Here is a 20,051-nt window from a genome sequence, read left to right as displayed (position 1 = left end):
TATCTATCTATCTATCTATCTATCTATCTATCTATCTATCTATCTATCTATCTATCTATCTATCTATCTATCTATCTTGAATTCTAAGTAAATTATTTTTGCTAATCTGATATCAGCCCATTTATTTTTCAAATGAAAAGTTATCGAAAACTAAGCATCTTGCTGAGCATACTACAACTTCCTTAATAACAAAACCGTTTTATTGTTTTAATACTTAACCAATTTCCGGTTTAAGCGTTGCTGTACTACGCTACCTTGACAACAACAGGTGCGGACTGTGAGTTATATGCCTTTGGTGCGTTTTTTATTCTCCCTCCTGGGGCTGAGCGGTTGTCCAGCTTGATTTTGTGGGCTGAATATAGAAAAATATTATTTTTGTACACTTTGTTGAATGAATGGAGCCTCCAGACCTCCAAGCCATGAACTTGACGGAGCCCGCACAAAACGCTTATCCCTTGTGTGAGAAATGGATCGAGGGCTCGGAAAGTTCGGTGTTCCACCTGGCCCATATTTTCATTTTGTTGGGCTTCATGGGGGGCAGTGGTATTTACGGACTCTTTTACATGTTTATTTTCCTGACTTTAGGTTTCTTGTGCGCTACTTTCTGGGCTTGGAACGACCCGTGCACCGCCGACGCGTTTCTGTGGTGGCTGGCGCTCTTCGCCGTTTGTTTGGCTCAAGTCTTCTATCTTGGGTACAGGATCAGGAGCGTGTCGTTCGAAAAGGACTTCCAAGACCTTTACAATTGTGTTTTCAAAAAGATCGGAGTCTCTCTGCCACAATTCGGCAAAATCGTCTCTTGCTGTGACGGAGATATCCACAGCATCGAGAAGGACCACTTCTTCGCAATCGAAGGGAAAACCACCATCGATAAATTATCATTGCTTATGTCTGGCAGGTGAAACATTCACTTATGATAATAATAACAATGAGAATATGAATGGATGAATGAATGAATGAATGGCCTTCATTATTAATATACAGAAGAAAAACGAAATCAGAGAGCCTCCCCTTTCAATGCAAAGTAAGACAACTTAAAAGATAAAAATATAAAGGACAATGCAAAAATCACAAACATAATGGCCAGGCGTTTGACAGGCTTGTTGTTGTCGAGCTTGGTGTTTCCAAGCATTCTTCTTGAGCGAGGTTGTTGGGGCCGTGGTATTATGAAAAATCAAAAGGGAACCACTCGGAAGTGCCAAAGAGCAGTATGACCGCATGCAGCTCCAGAGCCGCTTGTACACGAAAGCAGATGTTTATCGATTGTGTTGGTATTTTTTGAGGCTGCCTTGACACAAAACCTGAAGACACTCCCAGAAGCCTAAAGTACTACTGTGCACATTTTCACGAAAATCGGTTGAGCTGTTTCGGCAGCCTATGCGCCACATACAAACACACACACGCGCGCGTGCATGCAAATCTGGAAATATATATAAAAGTCTAGATACATAATATATATGTGTATAATAATCCATCCATCCATTATCTGCAACGCTTATCCTCAGTAGGGTCGCGGGAGTGCTGGAGCCCATCCCAGCTATAATCGGGCAATGGGCAAGGGACATCCTGAACTGGTTGCCAGCCAGTCGCAGGGCACACTCCGCTCGCTCATTCACACCTAGGGACAATTTGGACAGGCCAATTAACCTAACATGCATGTTTTGGGATTTTGAGAGGAAACCAGAGTGCCCATAGGAAACCCACGCAAGCACGGGGAGAACATGCAAACTCCACACAGGAAGTTCGATCTCATGACCTCAGAACTGTGCCGCACACGCGCTAACCACTGCCACGCCGTGCTGCCTGTGTATAATAATATAATAATATAAATTTATGATTCACATACATTTTAACCATGGTCAATTGCTCTTCTTATTATTGTTTGCAATTTCTATCATTAAGCGATAATAAACCGTACAAACAGAACACCACACCTATTTACTCACAGCCATACAGATTATGTATAAAAAACAAAATAATTGGTGTAATATCCATCCATCATTTTTCTTTCGCTCATCCAGGGTCGGGTCATAGGGACAGCAGGGAAGCCCAAGGTTATTTTTCTTACCGGTACCAAATAAACAACACAAACATTTATTTCAGCATCTTTCTTAGTTCTTTACCAACTTGCAGTAAATTTAGTGTTGGTTATTGTAGCAGGGCAGAATTTCGCAGACTTCATCTTCAGTCGTAATCGGCGGCATTAGCTCAGGAGGTGGAGCGCTGGTCAAGGGATCGCAGGTTCGATTCCCGGCTCCTCCGTGTTATATGTCAAAGTGTCCTTGGGCAAGACACTGAACAACTAATGCCCCTAATAAGCAGGTCGGCGCCTTGCATGGCTGCATGCCCGCTCTTGGTTGAGTGTGTGTGTGAATGGGTAAGTGTGAAGCAGATTGTAAAGCGCTTTGGGACGTCTTCATTGACTTGAAAAGCGCTATTTAAATGCAGACCATTTACAATAACGTTGTCATCTGCTACCAGTAACCGGGACAATCTGGATTGAAGCCGAAATGTACAAGATGAATTTTTTATTTTCCTGTACAAAGATTGTTATACAGCATACACGATTTGACATGATCAAAAAATGTGTAAAAACTGGGAAAACGTTTCAATTGACAGATATGGATTAGCCCAGCTGATTTAAACTTCTGCCACGTGCTATTTTTTTAATATTGTATTTTTTGTATCTGTGACTTATATTTTAAGTAAAATAAGAACGGGATGAGTCTTTTCATTTTTCTCTTTTTAAAATGAATGGTAGTCACTAAATACAGCTACAGTGGATGCTTTGTGAGTTGTGACTAGCTTTGGCCACATGCAGTAGACATTTTTTAAAATTGAAAGTCATTATTTGACCCAATGTACATTTTATTTATCTTCTGCTTCGCTCAGTATTGTCCCACAGGCCACATAAAATGATGTGGCGGGCCACATTTGATCATTGAGCCATAAGTTTGACACGTGCTTTAAAGGAATGGCTAAACACTGTTCAAACAACGCATTAAAGAAATATATTTTGGGGTGAGGGATTGTTTTTTTTTTTTACAACAATAAATTTCAAAAAAATATTAGTAACTTGCTGAGGAAAGGGGATTTTATATACTAATGATATCGGTACCTTGTATAAATATTGATGAATCTTGATTTCGTGATCATTATCAGTATGGAGAAAAATGTGGTTGGAATATTCCCAATCATGATAATAAGGAGTGGGACGCTAAAGAGGTAGAATTTTGTTGATAAAAGTATTATTTTGGGTAGCTTGTGTAGTTTGCATGTTCTCTCCGTGCTTGCGTGGGTTTCCTCTGGGCACTTTGGTTTCCTCCCACATTCCACAAACATGCATGTCAGGTTAATTGGCCGGTCCAAATTGTCCTGAGGTGTGATTGTGCCCTGCGACTGGCTGGCAACCAGTTCAGGGTGTGCCCTGCCCACTATCCGAAGATAGCTGGGATGGGCTTCGGCAACCCTACTGAGGATAAGCGGTGCAGATAATGCATGGATGGATGAAGTATTATTATTAACTGTAAGCATTAGTAATAGTACTAGTAGTAGTAGCAGTTGTAGTAGTAGTTATACTAGTGGTATACACTGTGACTGCAAGTAAAGGCAGTAGTGAAAATTACGATTTCATTTTGGTACATCTCACACATTTGAAAACTATTTGTTTCCAAGCAATGAATGTTCATTTTGTGTACAAACAAACCATCATGAATTGGATAGAATTGTTCTTGATTCATTCAAATTAAATCAAGATTTTACTACATTTACATTGTTCTTTATGGTATATATTTACTGTATGTTGGTATTTTGGTTATTGCAAAACTATTCTAACATTTTCACAACATATTGTTACTTTCAGTTGTTAGTAGGGAATATGTTTGAATATAAAGAAATCTTTATATTTCACTTTGGTACAATGATCGACTTCCATTGAACATTTCATGACATATTTTGTTACTCAATCTTGAAATCTTTTCATGAGACACCTTTGGATACCCACAGCCAATCATTTATTTTTTGTCTAACACTAATTGTAATAAATACAAAACAATGGCTTTTGAAATAAAATTGGATTTTCGTGCAGTGATCTGTGGGATCAGTCATCAACTGCTCTCAACAAAAAATACGCTTCGACTGAATGTGCTGTTTGGCCTTGCAGAATCCGAGTGACAGTTAACGGCGATTTTCTGCACTACATCTATCCTTTCCAATTTCTGGATTCACCAGAATGGGACTCTCTCAGGCCATCAGAAGAGGGTGTATTCCAGGTCCACATTCAAATTTATGTCTTGCATTATCCTCCATATCAATTGGTATTAGTGGTTAAAAAAATGTGACCGGTGCAAGCTATTAAAAGAATTTCACACTGATTGTTTATCTGTCTTTAGGTGACGCTATCAGCTGACAACCCATGCACATACGTGGCATGGAGGAGGAAAAAACTCTATCTTCTTTTCGCCCAGCACCGCTACATAGCCAGGATCTTTGCCCTGGTGGTGCGCAACGACATTGCAGAGAAGTTATATTCCTTAAACGACAGCGCCTTTGACTGTTCTGGTCATCGCTACGATCTGCGCTTACCGAGTTACTGTCACAAGCTCAGGAAGGATTTAGAAAGTGCTGATGTCCCAGTGCAGGTGGAAATGTCAGCTTGACCACACCAATATGTCTTATTTCGTTGTCTTTCTTTCATACTGGTCGTCCCTAAAATGTTTACACAATTTAGCAGAATGATGTTGCAGTGATAGTCTCGCTGGGTCTGACCCTTTTTTCAGATAGGCGGTTAAAGCATATGGAAAGGAGGGGAACTGGCATGGTTCCTGAAACTGACCTATTTCATTTAGTTTGAGTAAATATTTAACTCAATTCTTAATACTTTCTTACAGACTGAACCCATTGAACAGAGTTTTGCCTGTCAAACATGACTTTGAAAAAAAGGAATTTTATTCTAAAATGCTACTGGATTTATAAAATGCAGTAGAATTGTAAAGACACTCCAGAAGGGAGTTTAACAAACTGACGGCTTAAACATGTGGACAAAATAATTGTTAGCTTCGGTGTCAGATGGAGCAGATGATAATCGAGCCTACTCCATTTTGCAACTTCTGAATATACTGTACGGTATGTAAAGCTAATGCTGCATTTAAGAAAAGTGGAAAGTCAGAGTTTGCCAACCTCCGACCAGGAAAATATCATTGGCATGACACTCGAGGTGGGAGGCACTCATCGTGAAGTCTGAGAAATGATATGTATCCCGAGTTCATTCAATCGCACATCACTCGACAAAATGGCGATGCACAAGAAAGCACAGAAAGTGAATGGTCAGCGAGGATGCAACTAAAGAAGGCAGTTTACAAAATGAGCTATTGACCTCAGCCGCCATTTTTCCTCAATGATTCTAGTGGAGGTGCAAATGTCTTTTAATGAGCGACATAATAATAAAACACGTTTTGCGATCAGCCATATTAGCGATTCACATACGCTTGGAACACTTTGAGGTTGTATCTGGTACCATCCAAGTGGGATAAATCCGACCTCCCAAATTTCTGGAATGCAATACAGGGCCTGAGTTTCATTTTGAAACACAGTGTTCTAAACCTCACTGCTTATTATTAGCTAGCATTAGTTAAACAGCTGGCAAGCTTCTTGATTTACTGTGAAATAAATTGATATGAACTACTTCATTTTAAAAAGGACTCATCCCTTCCAGCATCGTTGTCTTGTGATGTGTTGTACTAAATACATTCAGTAAATTTTTAACCATCTTGTTCTATCAATACTGAATAATGTGAACATGCATTTTGTTTGTTAAACGTTTTAATGGATGCAGGATAAATATTCCATAAATCACAAGTTTTTGGCACTCAAAATTGTATTGGCCTATAGAAACTTTGCTGTTGTGGGGTGTAAGTAATGATGGTGTTTTGTTGTCGGTATTTTGTATGTTCGTAACTTAATGAATACTGTTGTCTTGCGTTTCTGCTTTTGTGAGCATTTAATGTTTAACGAATTGTAAAGGACTAATAAACCTTTAAAAAAATGAATTATGCTACATAGTTTTTAGCATGAAATGATATAATCTCCATTTTTTTAATTGTATATTGGTCTACATGGAATTATTATTAAGGGCAAAAAAAAATATATATATAAAAAAACTAGGTGTTTTTTTCAAATGACAGCAACGATTTCCATATTGTCACAGTTGTGTGAAAAATAATAATCTGTAAAGCTGTTTGGGACCCTCAAGAGCTTTTAGGTGAGCTGAGCCAGGAAAAAAATGGTTCTCAGAATTTCTGTCTCTAAACTCCGGTCGAAGACTTCACCACGTGTTTCATATTTGTTCAGAAAATTTCCAATTCTTTGACATACAACAACTTCTCCTTAAAGCAACGTAAATAGTTAATTTCCCTGGTAACTAGTTTCTTTTATTATAGAGTAATTTAATTACGAACTCAGTTACTTTTTGGAAGAAGTAGTGAGTAACTTTAAGTAATTACTTTTTAAGAGTAATGTGCCCAACACAGATTTTATTCTATTCTATTGTATTCTATTGTATTCTATTCTATTCTATTCTATTCTATTCTATTCTATTCTATTCTGCAGCGAGGTTTTTAACTAAAACAAGAAAGTTTGATCACATTTCACCGATTTTAGCTAACCTGCGGCTCCCAGTTAGCGCAAGATGTTATTTTAAGATTCTGTTGGTATTATACAAAATTGTGCCCGGATTTGCTCCCTCATATCTTTCAGATTTAATTTCCCCCGATGTTCCAGTCTGGAGCCTTCGCTCTGAAAATGCTGGTCTACTGAGTTTAAATCTTGGGTTAAAACACATTTATAGTCTATGGCTTATGAATGACCTTTATTTAATGTTGAGAATATCTGTATTAAATGTTAATAACATCCATTGCAGCCTGGTCATCCTGGAAGGGGGATTACCTCATGTGCAGTCCCTTCTCAAGGTTTGTTCATTTTCCTCATATTGAGGTTTTTCCTTGCCCTCATGTAGGTTTTAGATCAGGGGATGGTTTAATAATAGACTGTGTTTTGCAATCATCTATGGTCTGTGCAGCCCTTTGAGACTCCTTCTGATTAAGGGCGTCACACATACAGTAAACATGACTTGACTTGACTATTCTAATTTATTCTATTTTATTCTATTCTATTCTATTCTATTCTATTCTATTCTATTCTATTCTATTCTATTCTATTCAAATGTAGTGTGCCCCCCTCTGGCGACATTTTCAGTGCCTGCAGAAGCGTCCCTTGTCCATTTTAGTCTCTGCCTGTCAACAGCGTGGAATGTGCGACGTACATCATGCAGGCACCAGACACGCACACGCACTCGCCCCGGACCCTCCCACACTCACAACAGTACTGTATACTGCGAATCTTTTGCAGAGCTCTCTCTTAATCTTGGTTTAACGTACTCCTCTTCCAAAGAAGTCTTGGCACAAAGAACCTTGGGCTTTCGCTTGGCCCGGTAAGTAATCATTGCAGTTTAATTTACATTGTATGAACTAAAAGAGGTATAGGTGCGACAAATTCCATTATGTAAACTGAGCATGTGCATGTCTATTTTTAAAAGCAAGCACCCCCTTCCCAGTGCGGGTCACATCAGCTGGAAGGAAGATCATTCCTCACTGTAGCATCTGATAGAGATCACAAGTGGAAATGAATGTTTTAAAAATCTATTAGCAAGATTTTTCAATTAACATTTAATATATTTAGCGTGTCCCTTCCTTTTATCTGGCTCTTAATTGAGCTGAACTATGTGACAAAACATTTGACGACACTTTGAACTAAATCCAGTGCAAATCGTTTGATATCAAAAAGAAAATACAGTATTTTCTGGACTATAAAGCACAAATCAGCCAGAAATTAAAAACTGCGACTTTTAATATGGTGCGCCTTATATACCTGAAATCATGGTACACATATCTGTCAACGTTTTCCCTATTTGTTTTCATTTCAAGTTGTGTGCGCCCTATAAGAATTTTTGCACGAGGGAATAAAAAAATAGATTTTGTCTTGCACATTTAAGCTCAAATCCATATTGTTTTAGTGTGAGTGGGTGAAGAATTAAGAAAGATACTGAAATAATTGTTTATATTAGTTATTTGGTAAAATAAAGTCTTTACACTAATTACTTTTGTTTTATCCTACATAGTCTGTCTTGCTGTGAGTAAAAAGGTGCCACATTTTGTTTGTAAGGTTAATTATTTCTTTATGAGGGGAATTGTGATCTTCAATAAGGGGTAATAAGAGGTTAACAAGTATGGGTACCTAAAATTGTAAGCTCATACTTACAATGAATTGCTACGATATACAGTAACTATATCAATTAAGGAAACAATTTTAATGGTGATATCAGATTTCAGAAATATCAAGTCCTATGCAATATGTTTTTCTTAAAGTGTTATCGATGAAATCCTTACGGAAGTTTTAAATTCAGGCGCCTTAAATATGAAAACTATCTTCAAAGGTTTTTATGGTGCACCTAGTAATACAGTGCGCTTAAAATATTAAGATAACGTTTTTCCGTCTGTTTGATATTTTGAGCATTTTTATTAAATTTCTACATTACAAAAAAGCTTAAACAGTTTCTGCACAGTGATTTCACTGTTTTCTTGACTTATCTTTGTTTGAAAAATGTTTGAAAATATGGGGCACTGCTCCCTGGTTCAACATCAAGCCATTTCTAACTTCAGGCCTCTAAGGTGACCCCTGCAGCAGGATGTCCTCTAACCCGGGGCCATCATCCCCCCTCCTCTTCACAAGCCTCCCTCCCTTGCAGTCGGGCACTCCTGTATTCTCATCTGTAGAGCCCAATGCAACTTCTTGCCAGGAATGGGAGCAAGCCCACCATATTCTTTTCCAACTGGCCAATATGTCGCTGATGCTGGCCCTGGTGCTCCCAACCACACTTGCTCGGCACATGATCTTCCTTCGTCTTCTACTGGCAACAGGTCGGCTTTGAATATGACATTGAAGGGGACAGTGTGTATGATTTGACCAGTAGATGTGGCTGCATTGTGTTGGCCAAGCGAGAACAAGTATAACAAAGTGCAAAGATACAAACTGCGGCGACGCGAAGTGACCAAAAAGCACAATTTTTAAAAAGAATATTGGCAGATAATTTTAATAATTTCATTTCAATATAAAATACTTATTTATTTTACAAGACTTTTAATTTGTTATTCTCATACAGGAAAATAAATATGATGTCTGAATTTGGCTGATCAAGTATTATTTTTTTATTTTAGTTAAAAATACATTTTTTTTAAATTTAGTAAAATATATATATATATATATATATATATATATATATATATATATATATATATATATATATATATATATATATATATATATATATATATATATATATATATATATATATATATATATACATATTTAACTTTTTAACAAAAAATATTTAACAAAATAACTTGCTGGGAAAGCAAAATAATCTTCAAAGGTGGGGTGTGTCATTTAATGTCTCCTTAAATATTTGAAAGTAGAATATTTTATGTATTAAGTATGTGTTAACTGAGTTCAAACAGCTTTTATCATTTTTTTTTCAATTATTTCATGCTGCTTTTTGGTTTTTGTTGTGTAAGTTTAGCCTCAAAATGGTAAAAGTAAAAAAAGATCGGTTTCAAATACACTCCAAATGCCAATCCAGACACTAAAAAAGAAGAGTTTTTTAGTCCTTGTGGAATGAGCTGACTGAGGCTCCAACCATGACTTTAAGCCAGGAGTTGATGGCAGAGAGTAGCAAAATCTTATGTTGCTGACACCACCTTTGAAGTCATGAAAATGTTAAATGATAAACAATCCAATGATTGTTCTTATTTCATAGGGACAGTGTGTATTAGTTGATCACTAGATTTCGCTGCATTGTGTCGTGCAACCGAAAATGAGTGCTATGAAGCACACGAAAGAATACAAACTGCAGGGACCAAAAGGGACCAGATCTGCACCTAAGGCCAACATTCAGATAGCTGGCTAATTTTTTCTGTACTGGCAATTTTTGTAGTCAAATATTAATTTTATTTATCAAGATATGTATCTTGTTTTCTCATATTGTCTATGTATTGAATCTAATAATATCAACAAATACAACCAAATCCAATGTATTAATTTTTCCCTCCTTACCCGTCCCCTATGCCTAATTGTTTATCCCAATGCAGCCCTCGACTGAAAATGTTTGCCCACCCCTGTGCCAAGAGGTGCTGACTAAAACACACTATTCTTTTAAAACTCCATTAAAAATATACTTGAGCAAGGGTCCAATAAATGAGGCATTAAAAAAATCTAGCGATTGAAGGGAAATGTTACATTTTACATAATGTTTATCATCCTCTCGGAACCAAAAACGAGACAGGAAGTAGCAAGATTCATGGGGATGGGTCATTTATTTATAAAGTCTAATAAAAGACACTTCTCTCAGAGGGACTGCAAAGGGGGAAAGTACAAACAAGGATTGCAGCAACAAAAGAAAAATAAACGTAAAAAAAGCCCTCCCATTACAAGTAGGGATGGCCAGGTCTGAGCCACACGATCAGTATCAACTCTTATAATGGCCAAAACATAGTGGAACAGGATTTTTTAAATGTATTTTTTTTTTTTTAGATTTTAAATCCAGTCTAATTCATGAACGTAAACTATGGGACGATACATGTATACTTTCGACCGGTCGGACTTGATTGCTGCTGTTCCTTGAACTTGATGTTTCGTCTTCGTGTTCGGAGCCTTCGTCAGAAGGAAAAAGACAATTTCACTCAGTTAAACTTAATGTCAACATTAACATCAACATTGAATTATTAAATATATATTTCTATATTATTCATCAATTTATTTAGGAATTTTGTTGCTGCTAAATGTCATTGCAGTATTTGTCATTGCAATATTTTTTCGATGTACTCACAACATAGGCCAGGCTCCAAGCACTACCTTGTTAATATTTTTACTCTTCATACTGAGATTCTTTTTAGTATATTTCTCCTCTTTTAAGTCTTTATTATGTGTTTAGCTTGGAGTGCTGTGTTTAATCTCATTTAAACAATGTTCATTTTGTAGTTATTAAAGCCAATAAAGAATTTTATAATTCTATAAACAATCGTACAGGTAAAGGATTACCATTAACAGTCGCTGTATCAGTATCGGATAGGAAAAAGATTTATCGAGCTGTCCCGAATGACAATAAAACTATATATTTTTTATGACAGATTCACAATTGATAATATAATAAAACAATTGTGAACACAAACATTTTTGTACAAAAACAGGAAACATATGCAAAAATTAAAAAATAACATGTACAAATGGGAAAATAACATGAAGTCTGCCTAAAAAAATGAACATTAGCTCTTAAAAGGTATGTTACTCTTGAAATTTAGCTTACATGAATGGTGATTTATCATTTAAATTCATCAAACCTATCATGTTTAAGAAAAGGGATAATTGAACGGGACATTGTGTATTTCTTAGCGCCTTCTAGTGATAAAAATATCCACGTTTTAAAAACAACATTGACTCAATTAATAGATCAATAATAAATTAACTATCATAAAATTGTGCAGGTTGAGACATTTGTATTTATTTTACATAGCATGAGCCTTATCTAAAGGGAGCTGACATGGTTGTCTGCCATCACAATACTACGGGTACTCTCACTAAACAAAAAACTGCGTAAAAAGCTGGGCAAAATAATGAACAGTAAAATGGTGCAATTTGGTCACTTTGGGTCTCTGTTGTATGAATTCTTCCGTGTGCTTTGTAGAACTTATTTTCGGTTGCACTACATAATGCAGCAATGTCTATTGGTCAAATATTACAAAATGTCCCTTTAATAAATGTTTCACAATTTAATGCACAACAAAACAATAGAAAACACAAACATATTTATAGAAAAACTTGAAAAATCATGGTAAAACTAAAATCAATGATGTGAAAATAAGAAAAGAACATGGAATCTATTACTTAAAAATGAATACTAGCACTAACAAAATATGTATTCTCAAAAAAGACCCGAACGGAAAAGGACCCAATTGCGTGACGTTTACCACAAGTTCCGTAGCGAGTGATGGAGGTGTAAGGGGACGGAAAAACTGGTCGGTAGCCGGGACTGGGAGAGCAGAGCGTGGTCAGGGTCGGAAACGTGTCGTAAGCCAGAACGGGAGAGTAGATGTAGTCGAGGACAAAAAGAGGTCGTAAGCCGGGACAGGAGAGCAGACGTGGTCAGGAGCAAAATAGGTCGTTGCCGGAGATAGACGGGAGCAAAAACAGGACAGGTGGGATTCAGGGTCGAAAAAGGCTTGTCTATATAGACTGAGTTTCGCAGACGGACTGACAACAGGGGATTGACAGGACTGGGTTTAAGTCGGGACAGGGAGCTAATCAGAACCCACGGAGGTTGGCGCCAAATGAGCGGGCACAGGTGATTCACATCAGTAATCATAACAGAATGAATGATGATTTATTTACATTTTTGAAACTTATAATGTTAAAACAAAACTATCACTTAAAATATGTAACTATCAATTAGATCTCTTGTTTTTACAATCATAAAAACAATTCAATGACAATTTTCACAACAAAAGTTAATTACAATGTTTCCACTTAAATTTAGCTTTTCGAGGATAACTTTAAAAAAAAATACTATCAACGATATTTTAATGCATTAAAGCAAACGTTTTAAAATGTTGGAAATGTGATACAGCTGTTTTTTTTTCTTGTCTGAGAAATCCACTAAAAATTGAATAAAATAATTATTGCACAGCTGTATTTTAGAATAACAGTATATTTAAAACCTTCCATTTCGCTGTTTGTCTTTCTCATTTTCCTTTCTCAGGATGTGGCTTCTTCATTGCCTGGGCAACATTGTACCGCTGTAACCTGGACGTGATGATCTGGAACGTCGTTTTCCTGTCCGTCAACGTCATGCACTTATTGTTTCTCTTGTATAAACGCAGACCGGTGAGTTCTGCATTTCTGCTAAGTGGCCAGCAATCAACTTGGGTAGGAAGTGCAGTTTGTCTATAAAATGAGTTTTAGGATCTTTTTTTTTAATCCGCATTCAACTTGGGAGGAGATTGCATTCACTCTTGGATTCGGCCCTGCAAGTCTGATAAAATAGAAAGGTCCCTCTAGGAGGGTTTGGGGAAGTAAGCACAGTAGCAGGTATTAAGCTTCCATCAAAGTGCCTTTTCTGGACTCTTTGGGGCATGCTTTTATTAAATCATGACATAGTCTGTATTCATGTCGATTCAATCTTTGCTTGCAATGCAACAAATAGATCTCATTCAGGAGTGACATACATGGAGCCTTCAGTGATGTGAGATTTGTGTCTTGATTTCCGAATAAATGAACCCAAATCTTAATCACCATTTGATTTGCAGAAGAAGAAAGCAATATGCAAACTGTAGGAAAAATGTTTTATTGTCCTACCATAGCTTGTAAATTAAGTCTATGAGCTACATCAATAGATCCTCTTTTATCCAAAAAAAGTCAATTCAATGAGAAATAAATGACTGGGTAGCTTGACTGGATTTTAGCTTGCTAATAATATTGCTGATTCTACTGATTGGGGTCGAAGTGTGCGCCAAATCAGAATCATTGGTCTCACTATCGCCCTCTGCAATGAGGCAAGAGAATGGAGTGCATCACTCTGCATCTGCAGACGCTCAGCACAGTAATGTGTTACATACGAATTATATTAATAATAATCATGATATAATGTGAAAATTCTGTGACTTTGGAATTAATTCCAAAATTGTGTAGTTATACGAGAAATAATTTTAACACTGAATAAATATTACCATTTAATATATTGTTGATGTTATATTGCCCTGATTGCATGCCACTGGTGGCCCTGTGTATTCCACAAGGATAAAATGAGTACCAGCCTAAAAATTAGATCACCAATGTTGGGGAATTGTTTTAATCATTAACGTTTTATCTCACTCGTTTTGTTTCTACACTTCCAGATTAAGATCGACAGGGCACTTAGGCCGGTGTACAGGCGAATGTTCGAACCCCTGCATGTTAAGGAGGCCTTGTTTCGGAGACTCACGGGCCAGTTCTGCAGCATACAAGAGTTAAAGAAGGGCCAGGCCTACGCTGCAGAGGACAAGACGTCTGTGGATGAACGACTTAGCATTCTTCTCAAAGGGAAGTATGTATTCTTCCATGGCCGTGTCACTCGTGTTCTCAAAGGAACAGTGTATATTTATAGTATAGTGTTTATTTACTGTAAAAACCAAGCAAAAACACATTGACTATTATAACCATGCATTTTTAAAATACTTGTTGGTCGAAAAATTCGTAATTATTTGACATATTACATGATTTTCACTAGAGGAAGTTGACGTCAGTGTCTGCTTCCTGGTTACTATGTGTCCCCCCAAAAAACTAAACCCTGATGAAAAACCTGGGGAAAAATGACAAAGAAAACAATGGGGGTTTGGTCACTTTAAGTCCCCATTGTTTGTATTTTCTTTGTGCTTTTTAGCACTCGTTTTTCTGTTGCACAATACAGCAACATCTGTTAGTCAAATAATACACACTTCCCTTTTAACTTTACTTAATTCATATTTGACACACAAGCATTGAAAAAATGTAATTATCTATGAAGTAATTGGTGAGCCAATCAGTTAATGTATTTTGCTAGTTAGTTGTTAATCTTGAGCTAGTCTAGAAAATAGTCACGTGGTATCATTTTAAACATCCACACTTTTTGCACCACGCTGTAGAAAATTCAATAACGCAAGTATTTTAAATTTTCCCACTTTATTAAATAAAAAGTTTACAAAAAAGCAATTATTATGTGGGATTAGGGGCTCAACCTTTGAAAAATATAATGTCTTCAGCAAACTGTCAATTGAAATAATATTATTTGAAAAAATAACTTTCCATAATGACATTTTTTTAGAGAAGGTGGAAGGGCACAAGCCCTAGAACCACCTAGTGTCTTTCCAGGCACTACATACAAATACAGCATGTGGCTGTATTGTGCTGCATTCACTGTAATCATTCAGGAAATAAGTTTCTTTATCAAAAATGGGAAATTTGTCGCTGACAATTCTCCCACACTTTTGAGCACTCGTTCTGACTTGTAAATCTCTGTGTGACAGGATGAAAGTGTCCTACCGAGGCCATTTTCTTCACAACATTTGCACCAACGCGTTCATTGATTCTCCGGAGTTTCGGTCCACTTTAATGCACAGAGGAGAAAAGTTCCAGGTATTGTTTTTCTCCTTAGGATTTGTACAGATTAAATCGAAGAATACGGACATTCCTAGTAGTGTTCCCCCACTGCTCTAAATTCCACATTTTGATTTTTTTATTGTGTGAGTGAATTATGAATTAGACAGCTAAATTATCTTTGTTTCCCTACATTTAAGGGAGGTTAGGCCACTGGCTAGTGAAAATGACAACACAATCGTTCCTGTTACTTTAAAGCTGTGATTGGTTGTGCACTAAGTTTGGGGGTCAATAAATGATTTAAATGAATTGAAAATTGAGAAAAATTAGTCTGAAGATATTTTTATTAAGATAGTCTTGCCTTTTCGTAGCACTACATCAGTATTAGATATTTTTATCAGAAGAATGCATGAAAAAAAACCTCATAATCAATCTCGTTATCTAAAGTTTGGCTACAAGATGATTAAATTCTTTGAACCGTTTTAGAGGTTCATGACATTTTAATCAAGACACACAAGGACTCAAATTCACAGGGGGATTAGTTTAATAATGTTCTGACAGAAGGTAAATTGATAAAAACATTACACTGAACTATATAAGAACAATAGGTGACAGAAAGAAAGACAGACAGCTGGACGGATGGACGGACAGAGACCTACAGACGGACGGACGGATGGATGGAGATAGATAGATAGATAGATAGATAGATAGATAGATAGATAGATAGATAGATAGATAGATAGATAGATAGATAGATAGATAGATAGATAGATAGATAGATAGATAGATAGATAGATAGATAGATAGATAGATAGATAGATAGATAGATAGATAGATAGATAGATAGATAGATAGATAGATAGATAGATAGATAGATAGATAGATAGATAGATAGATAGATAGATAGATAGATAGATAGATAGATAGATAGATAGATAGATAGATAGATAGATACTTTATTCATCCCCGCAGGGATGGATGGATGGTCGGTTGATTGGTGGGTCCATGAATAAACATGGGATCATGCTAAATAAATTCCTCTTACCTTGCCTTTGAAGCGTGGTTCATGTTTGTCCTTTCGAAAATATTTTCTCCACCTGGAGACTGTCAGAAACTGGTTTTCACCTTGCAGTTGTCTGATCTCGGTATAATTGTGATGTAATTTCCAGTGGAGTACAAATAGAAAAAAAATGGCAATCTATTGAGATGGATTTTGTTTTTTGACCCAACTTTTATGAAATAAATTTGTATCAAAAAATAATGTTCAGCATTGTTAAGGAATCACCAACTGTGCTTTTTGTAAATGCTGTATGGAAATGTATTCACAGTGACAATTGTTCAATGAGGTCTAGTGTATAATGTTTTTGTCAATTTACATCTAACAAGTGTCTTTTGTAACCCTGTTTAAAATAATATGATAAATAGGTAACCATTGTGGCAGAGGTGGACTGCAAATATCTGTGTTGGTCCAGAGAGAGACTCACCTACTTTCTGGAGTCTGATTCCTTCCTTAATGAGGTGTTTCGATACCTGATTGGTAAAGACATTACCAACAAGCTGTACTCTTTAAATGACCCCACACTCAGTGACAAGGTCAAAGCAATCATATTTGGACAATCCAAAACGTTGATTGGTGATTGGACAACAGATTGTAATGCTTTTTCCCCCCCAGGCAGTAAAAAAGATGGATCGTCAGCCGAGTCTCTGCTCTCAACTGTCGATGATGCAAATGCGTAACAGCATGGCCAGCACCAGTGACAATGACGATGTTCTTAATCAAATCCTAAGAGGAGGATCAGCAGGCTCATCTCTACGTGAGTCACATTGAGGAATTGACAAGTTACCAAGTACTCGGTTTTACATTACATAGATATCCGTGTTGTAAAAGTATATATTTTTTTCTCTTAACTATTAAGAGATACAAGACTAATGTTTTGTTCCCCAAAATCATTTGCCTTGATTATCTCCACTATTCACATTTGGGCTGAATCAATAATTTATGACTTTGGAGTTTGGAGTTTGGAGGCAGGATAATTTATCCATGTTTACTTGTGTCTTGGGTCGAATACAGCACAATTATAAACACAATTATCAAAATCACATATTTTTTTCTAATTTGGAGTATTAGGTTCTCTCAAATAAATGTGCAGTTATGACATAAAATAGGCTTAATTGGTAATTCCATGTCAAATGTTACTTTGGTGCAAAGGTTAATGGTCTATAGTTCAAAATGTGGTTTATGGATGAGCCAAGTGGTTGGAGAGGATCGAAAACATTTAGTATAAGGTCTTTTTTTTTAAATTGCAAAACGTTGTCATGGCCAAAACATACATTATTAAATTCAAACTGCAATTAATAACGAACCAGAGGAAGTATCTACCCCCAATTGTGAATTTCCCTGCGGGGATGAATAAAGTATCTATCTATCTATCTATCTATCTATCTATCTATCTATCTATCTATCTATCTATCTATCTATCTATCTATCTATCTATCTATCTATCTATCTATCTATCTATCTATCTATCTATCTATCTATCTATCTATCTATCTATCTATCTATCTATCTATCTATCTATCTATCTATCTATCTATCTAATTTTAATAGCTGTGCTGCGTTGAATAGCAGCAAATATTTTAATATCATTGCATTCCTATATTTGATGCCACCTGTCTCATAAACATATTGGGTATTTAATAAGTTTATAGTTTAGAATACACTCAGAAAAAGGAGCAGCGAACAAATCCCACAATTGTAGAGCTAAGTAGAATCATTTTATTTCAATTCAACCTTCAGTCATTTCCAGCAGCTTTGTTGTAAAAATAATAACTCCCACATTTACATCTCATTAACATTGAACCAACATGTTCAAACGTTATTTATGCACTTGCACACATTAGACCAACTATTTCTATTACCCCCAAACCAATTGGAAGAGGAAGCTTTTTACCATAAAATAACAAAAGCGTTTAACATTTTAATATTGAAAGAGTGTTACAGGAATGTCTCTTGAGAGCTTTTATTGGTCAAACAGACTCCACTATTCCTCTTAAAAGTATTTACAAGTCCATTTTGATACGCTGAAATGAAAATCCTTTTCTGTATTCTCAATTGTTGTTATTAGTTGTCCTAATGTTATATTGTATAAACGGGCGAATTAGCTAGTTACATTAAATGGCTATTTTGTATTTTTTATTCAGAAAAATCACCTGGGCCCAAGGTCTCTTCAAAAATGAAGCCGATTGAGGAAGGTATGGAGGATGATGTTTTTGTCGATTCTCATCCATTCAAGTCCAGCCGACTGTCCAGCACATCCACGGAGGACGTGTGACTTGAAAGAATCAAACAAGCGTCTGCCTGAGAACATACAAGCTAAATTATGTCATATAACGTTTGAAAGACCTTTTAGACGAGTCTTTTTTTTGCTGGAATTTATTTGTTATACATATTAGATTTTAGTCATCTTTATATTGTGTAAATGTATTAATTGTATTAATTTGGGGGTTTGTGTAGTCCTTGGAAACCCATCAAGTGGTTAACTAAACAAACCAAATTTAACAAGTTTGTAATGCTTATTTTTTGTGAAATTGTTGGTCGTTCTGATCTTTATTGGACTGCAGCCAGGTGCATGCTCGCAGCCGTTCCTACCTTAGTTATCTTAGTAAATAAATACCGTATAGGATATATGGTGTTCCAGCACATGTGGTGCTTTCAGGAGTATATCAATTAAGTTAGGCAGAACCTATTGTATTATGTAGGTACAAATTGCACCAATAGAATAGAATAGAATAGAATAGAATAGAATAGAATAGAATAGAATAGAATAGAATAGAATAGAATAGAATAGAATAGAACGGTTTTTCGGTTGCAGTACACAATACACCGACATCTAGTGGTCAAATAATACACACAGCCCATTATACAAAACACGAGACGATCATGCAACTACAGAAGATGTCCTTAAAATGGTGACGACAATATTGCAGCAATTACACTTTTGCACCAAGATTTTCCAGTGATGTTACCTGAAAATCTAGTTCAACAAATATATCGAGAGTTAGATCCAGAAACATAAAAGGAACATAAAATTATTATCAATAAAGGTGCGTATCTTAGTGAACCTGGGGATACAATACGCACCTCGCTATACAAGGCACGGTGCAACTGTACCTCGATACAATTAGATACTATTTAACACAGGAACATAGAAAAATGGAAATATTAAAAATAGTTACTGTATATAATTTGGCTCATTTAAAATGTTATAATTAAATTATAATATTTCAGCTATTTGTGCGCAGAGATTTTGTTTTAATGATATTAGGGTCGATGAGTACTGAAGATTTTGGTATCCTATTTGGGCTACAAAAAAAGTTAAAATAAGCAATGAAAACCCCAAAACTGAAGGTAAATATATTGATAAAAAATAAAACGGTCTCGATAATAATAATCTACTTTTTGTGTGCCTTTTTATTTGGGGAAGGCATAAAAACAACATTAATTATTAGTTAACAAAGGAAACAAATAGATGTACAATACAGTGATACAATAATGAAACATGTACTCAAAGGGGGAAACCTACCCCTGTTCTATTCTCACCTTGCAGGGAAAAAATACAATATACAAAACGAGAAAACAGAACTTTACCTTACAAAGGAATAATCAGAAAACAAATAAATGCATTTTTAATATGTTCATACGTTGCCTTAAGTATGTGTAAATAGGTGACTTTTTAAAGTCATCATCTTCTAAATCATTCGATGAATGAATACCTTCACTGTGACACAATGACTTTTCAATGATTTGCATTTTCGAAGTTAAGTTGGGAATAAACATT

General features: G+C 36.0%; 2 protein-coding genes across 3 annotated transcripts; both read left to right on the top strand.

Annotated features, from left to right (window-relative positions):
- Positions 1-292: 292 nt before the first annotated feature.
- On the top strand, positions 293-6,034 carry popdc3 (popeye domain cAMP effector 3). The gene is made up of 3 exons (XM_088326243.1): positions 293-898; positions 4,163-4,271; positions 4,392-6,034. Exons 1-3 carry the CDS (start codon positions 396-398, stop codon positions 4,656-4,658), a joined length of 879 nt encoding a protein of 292 aa, XP_088182369.1. The 5' UTR covers positions 293-395; the 3' UTR covers positions 4,659-6,034.
- A 1,292-nt stretch (positions 6,035-7,326) lies between these two features.
- Positions 7,327-19,788, top strand: popdc1 (popeye domain cAMP effector 1). Of its 2 annotated transcripts, XM_088326241.1 has the most exons (8): positions 7,330-7,486; positions 8,715-8,972; positions 12,863-12,987; positions 13,998-14,185; positions 15,144-15,252; positions 16,639-16,806; positions 16,886-17,027; positions 18,415-19,788. In XM_088326241.1, the coding sequence occupies exons 2-8, from the start codon at positions 8,741-8,743 to the stop codon at positions 18,543-18,545; spliced, it is 1,095 nt and encodes a 364-aa protein (XP_088182367.1). In that variant the 5' UTR covers positions 7,330-7,486; positions 8,715-8,740; the 3' UTR covers positions 18,546-19,788. The 2 variants fall into 2 exon arrangements, with proteins under 2 accessions (XP_088182368.1, XP_088182367.1); XM_088326242.1 differs by lacking the exon at positions 16,639-16,806 and having other exon boundaries at positions 7,327-7,486.
- Positions 19,789-20,051: the final 263 nt, after the last annotated feature.

The sequence above is a fragment of the Urocampus carinirostris genome, chromosome 2, assembly GCF_059441175.1.
Source record: "Urocampus carinirostris isolate Australia breed hairy pipefish chromosome 2, RoL_Ucar_1.0, whole genome shotgun sequence".
NCBI lineage: Eukaryota > Metazoa > Chordata > Actinopteri > Syngnathiformes > Syngnathidae > Urocampus > Urocampus carinirostris.
Note: the sequence above shows the minus strand (reverse complement) of the source record. Positions and strands in the feature narration are given on the sequence as shown.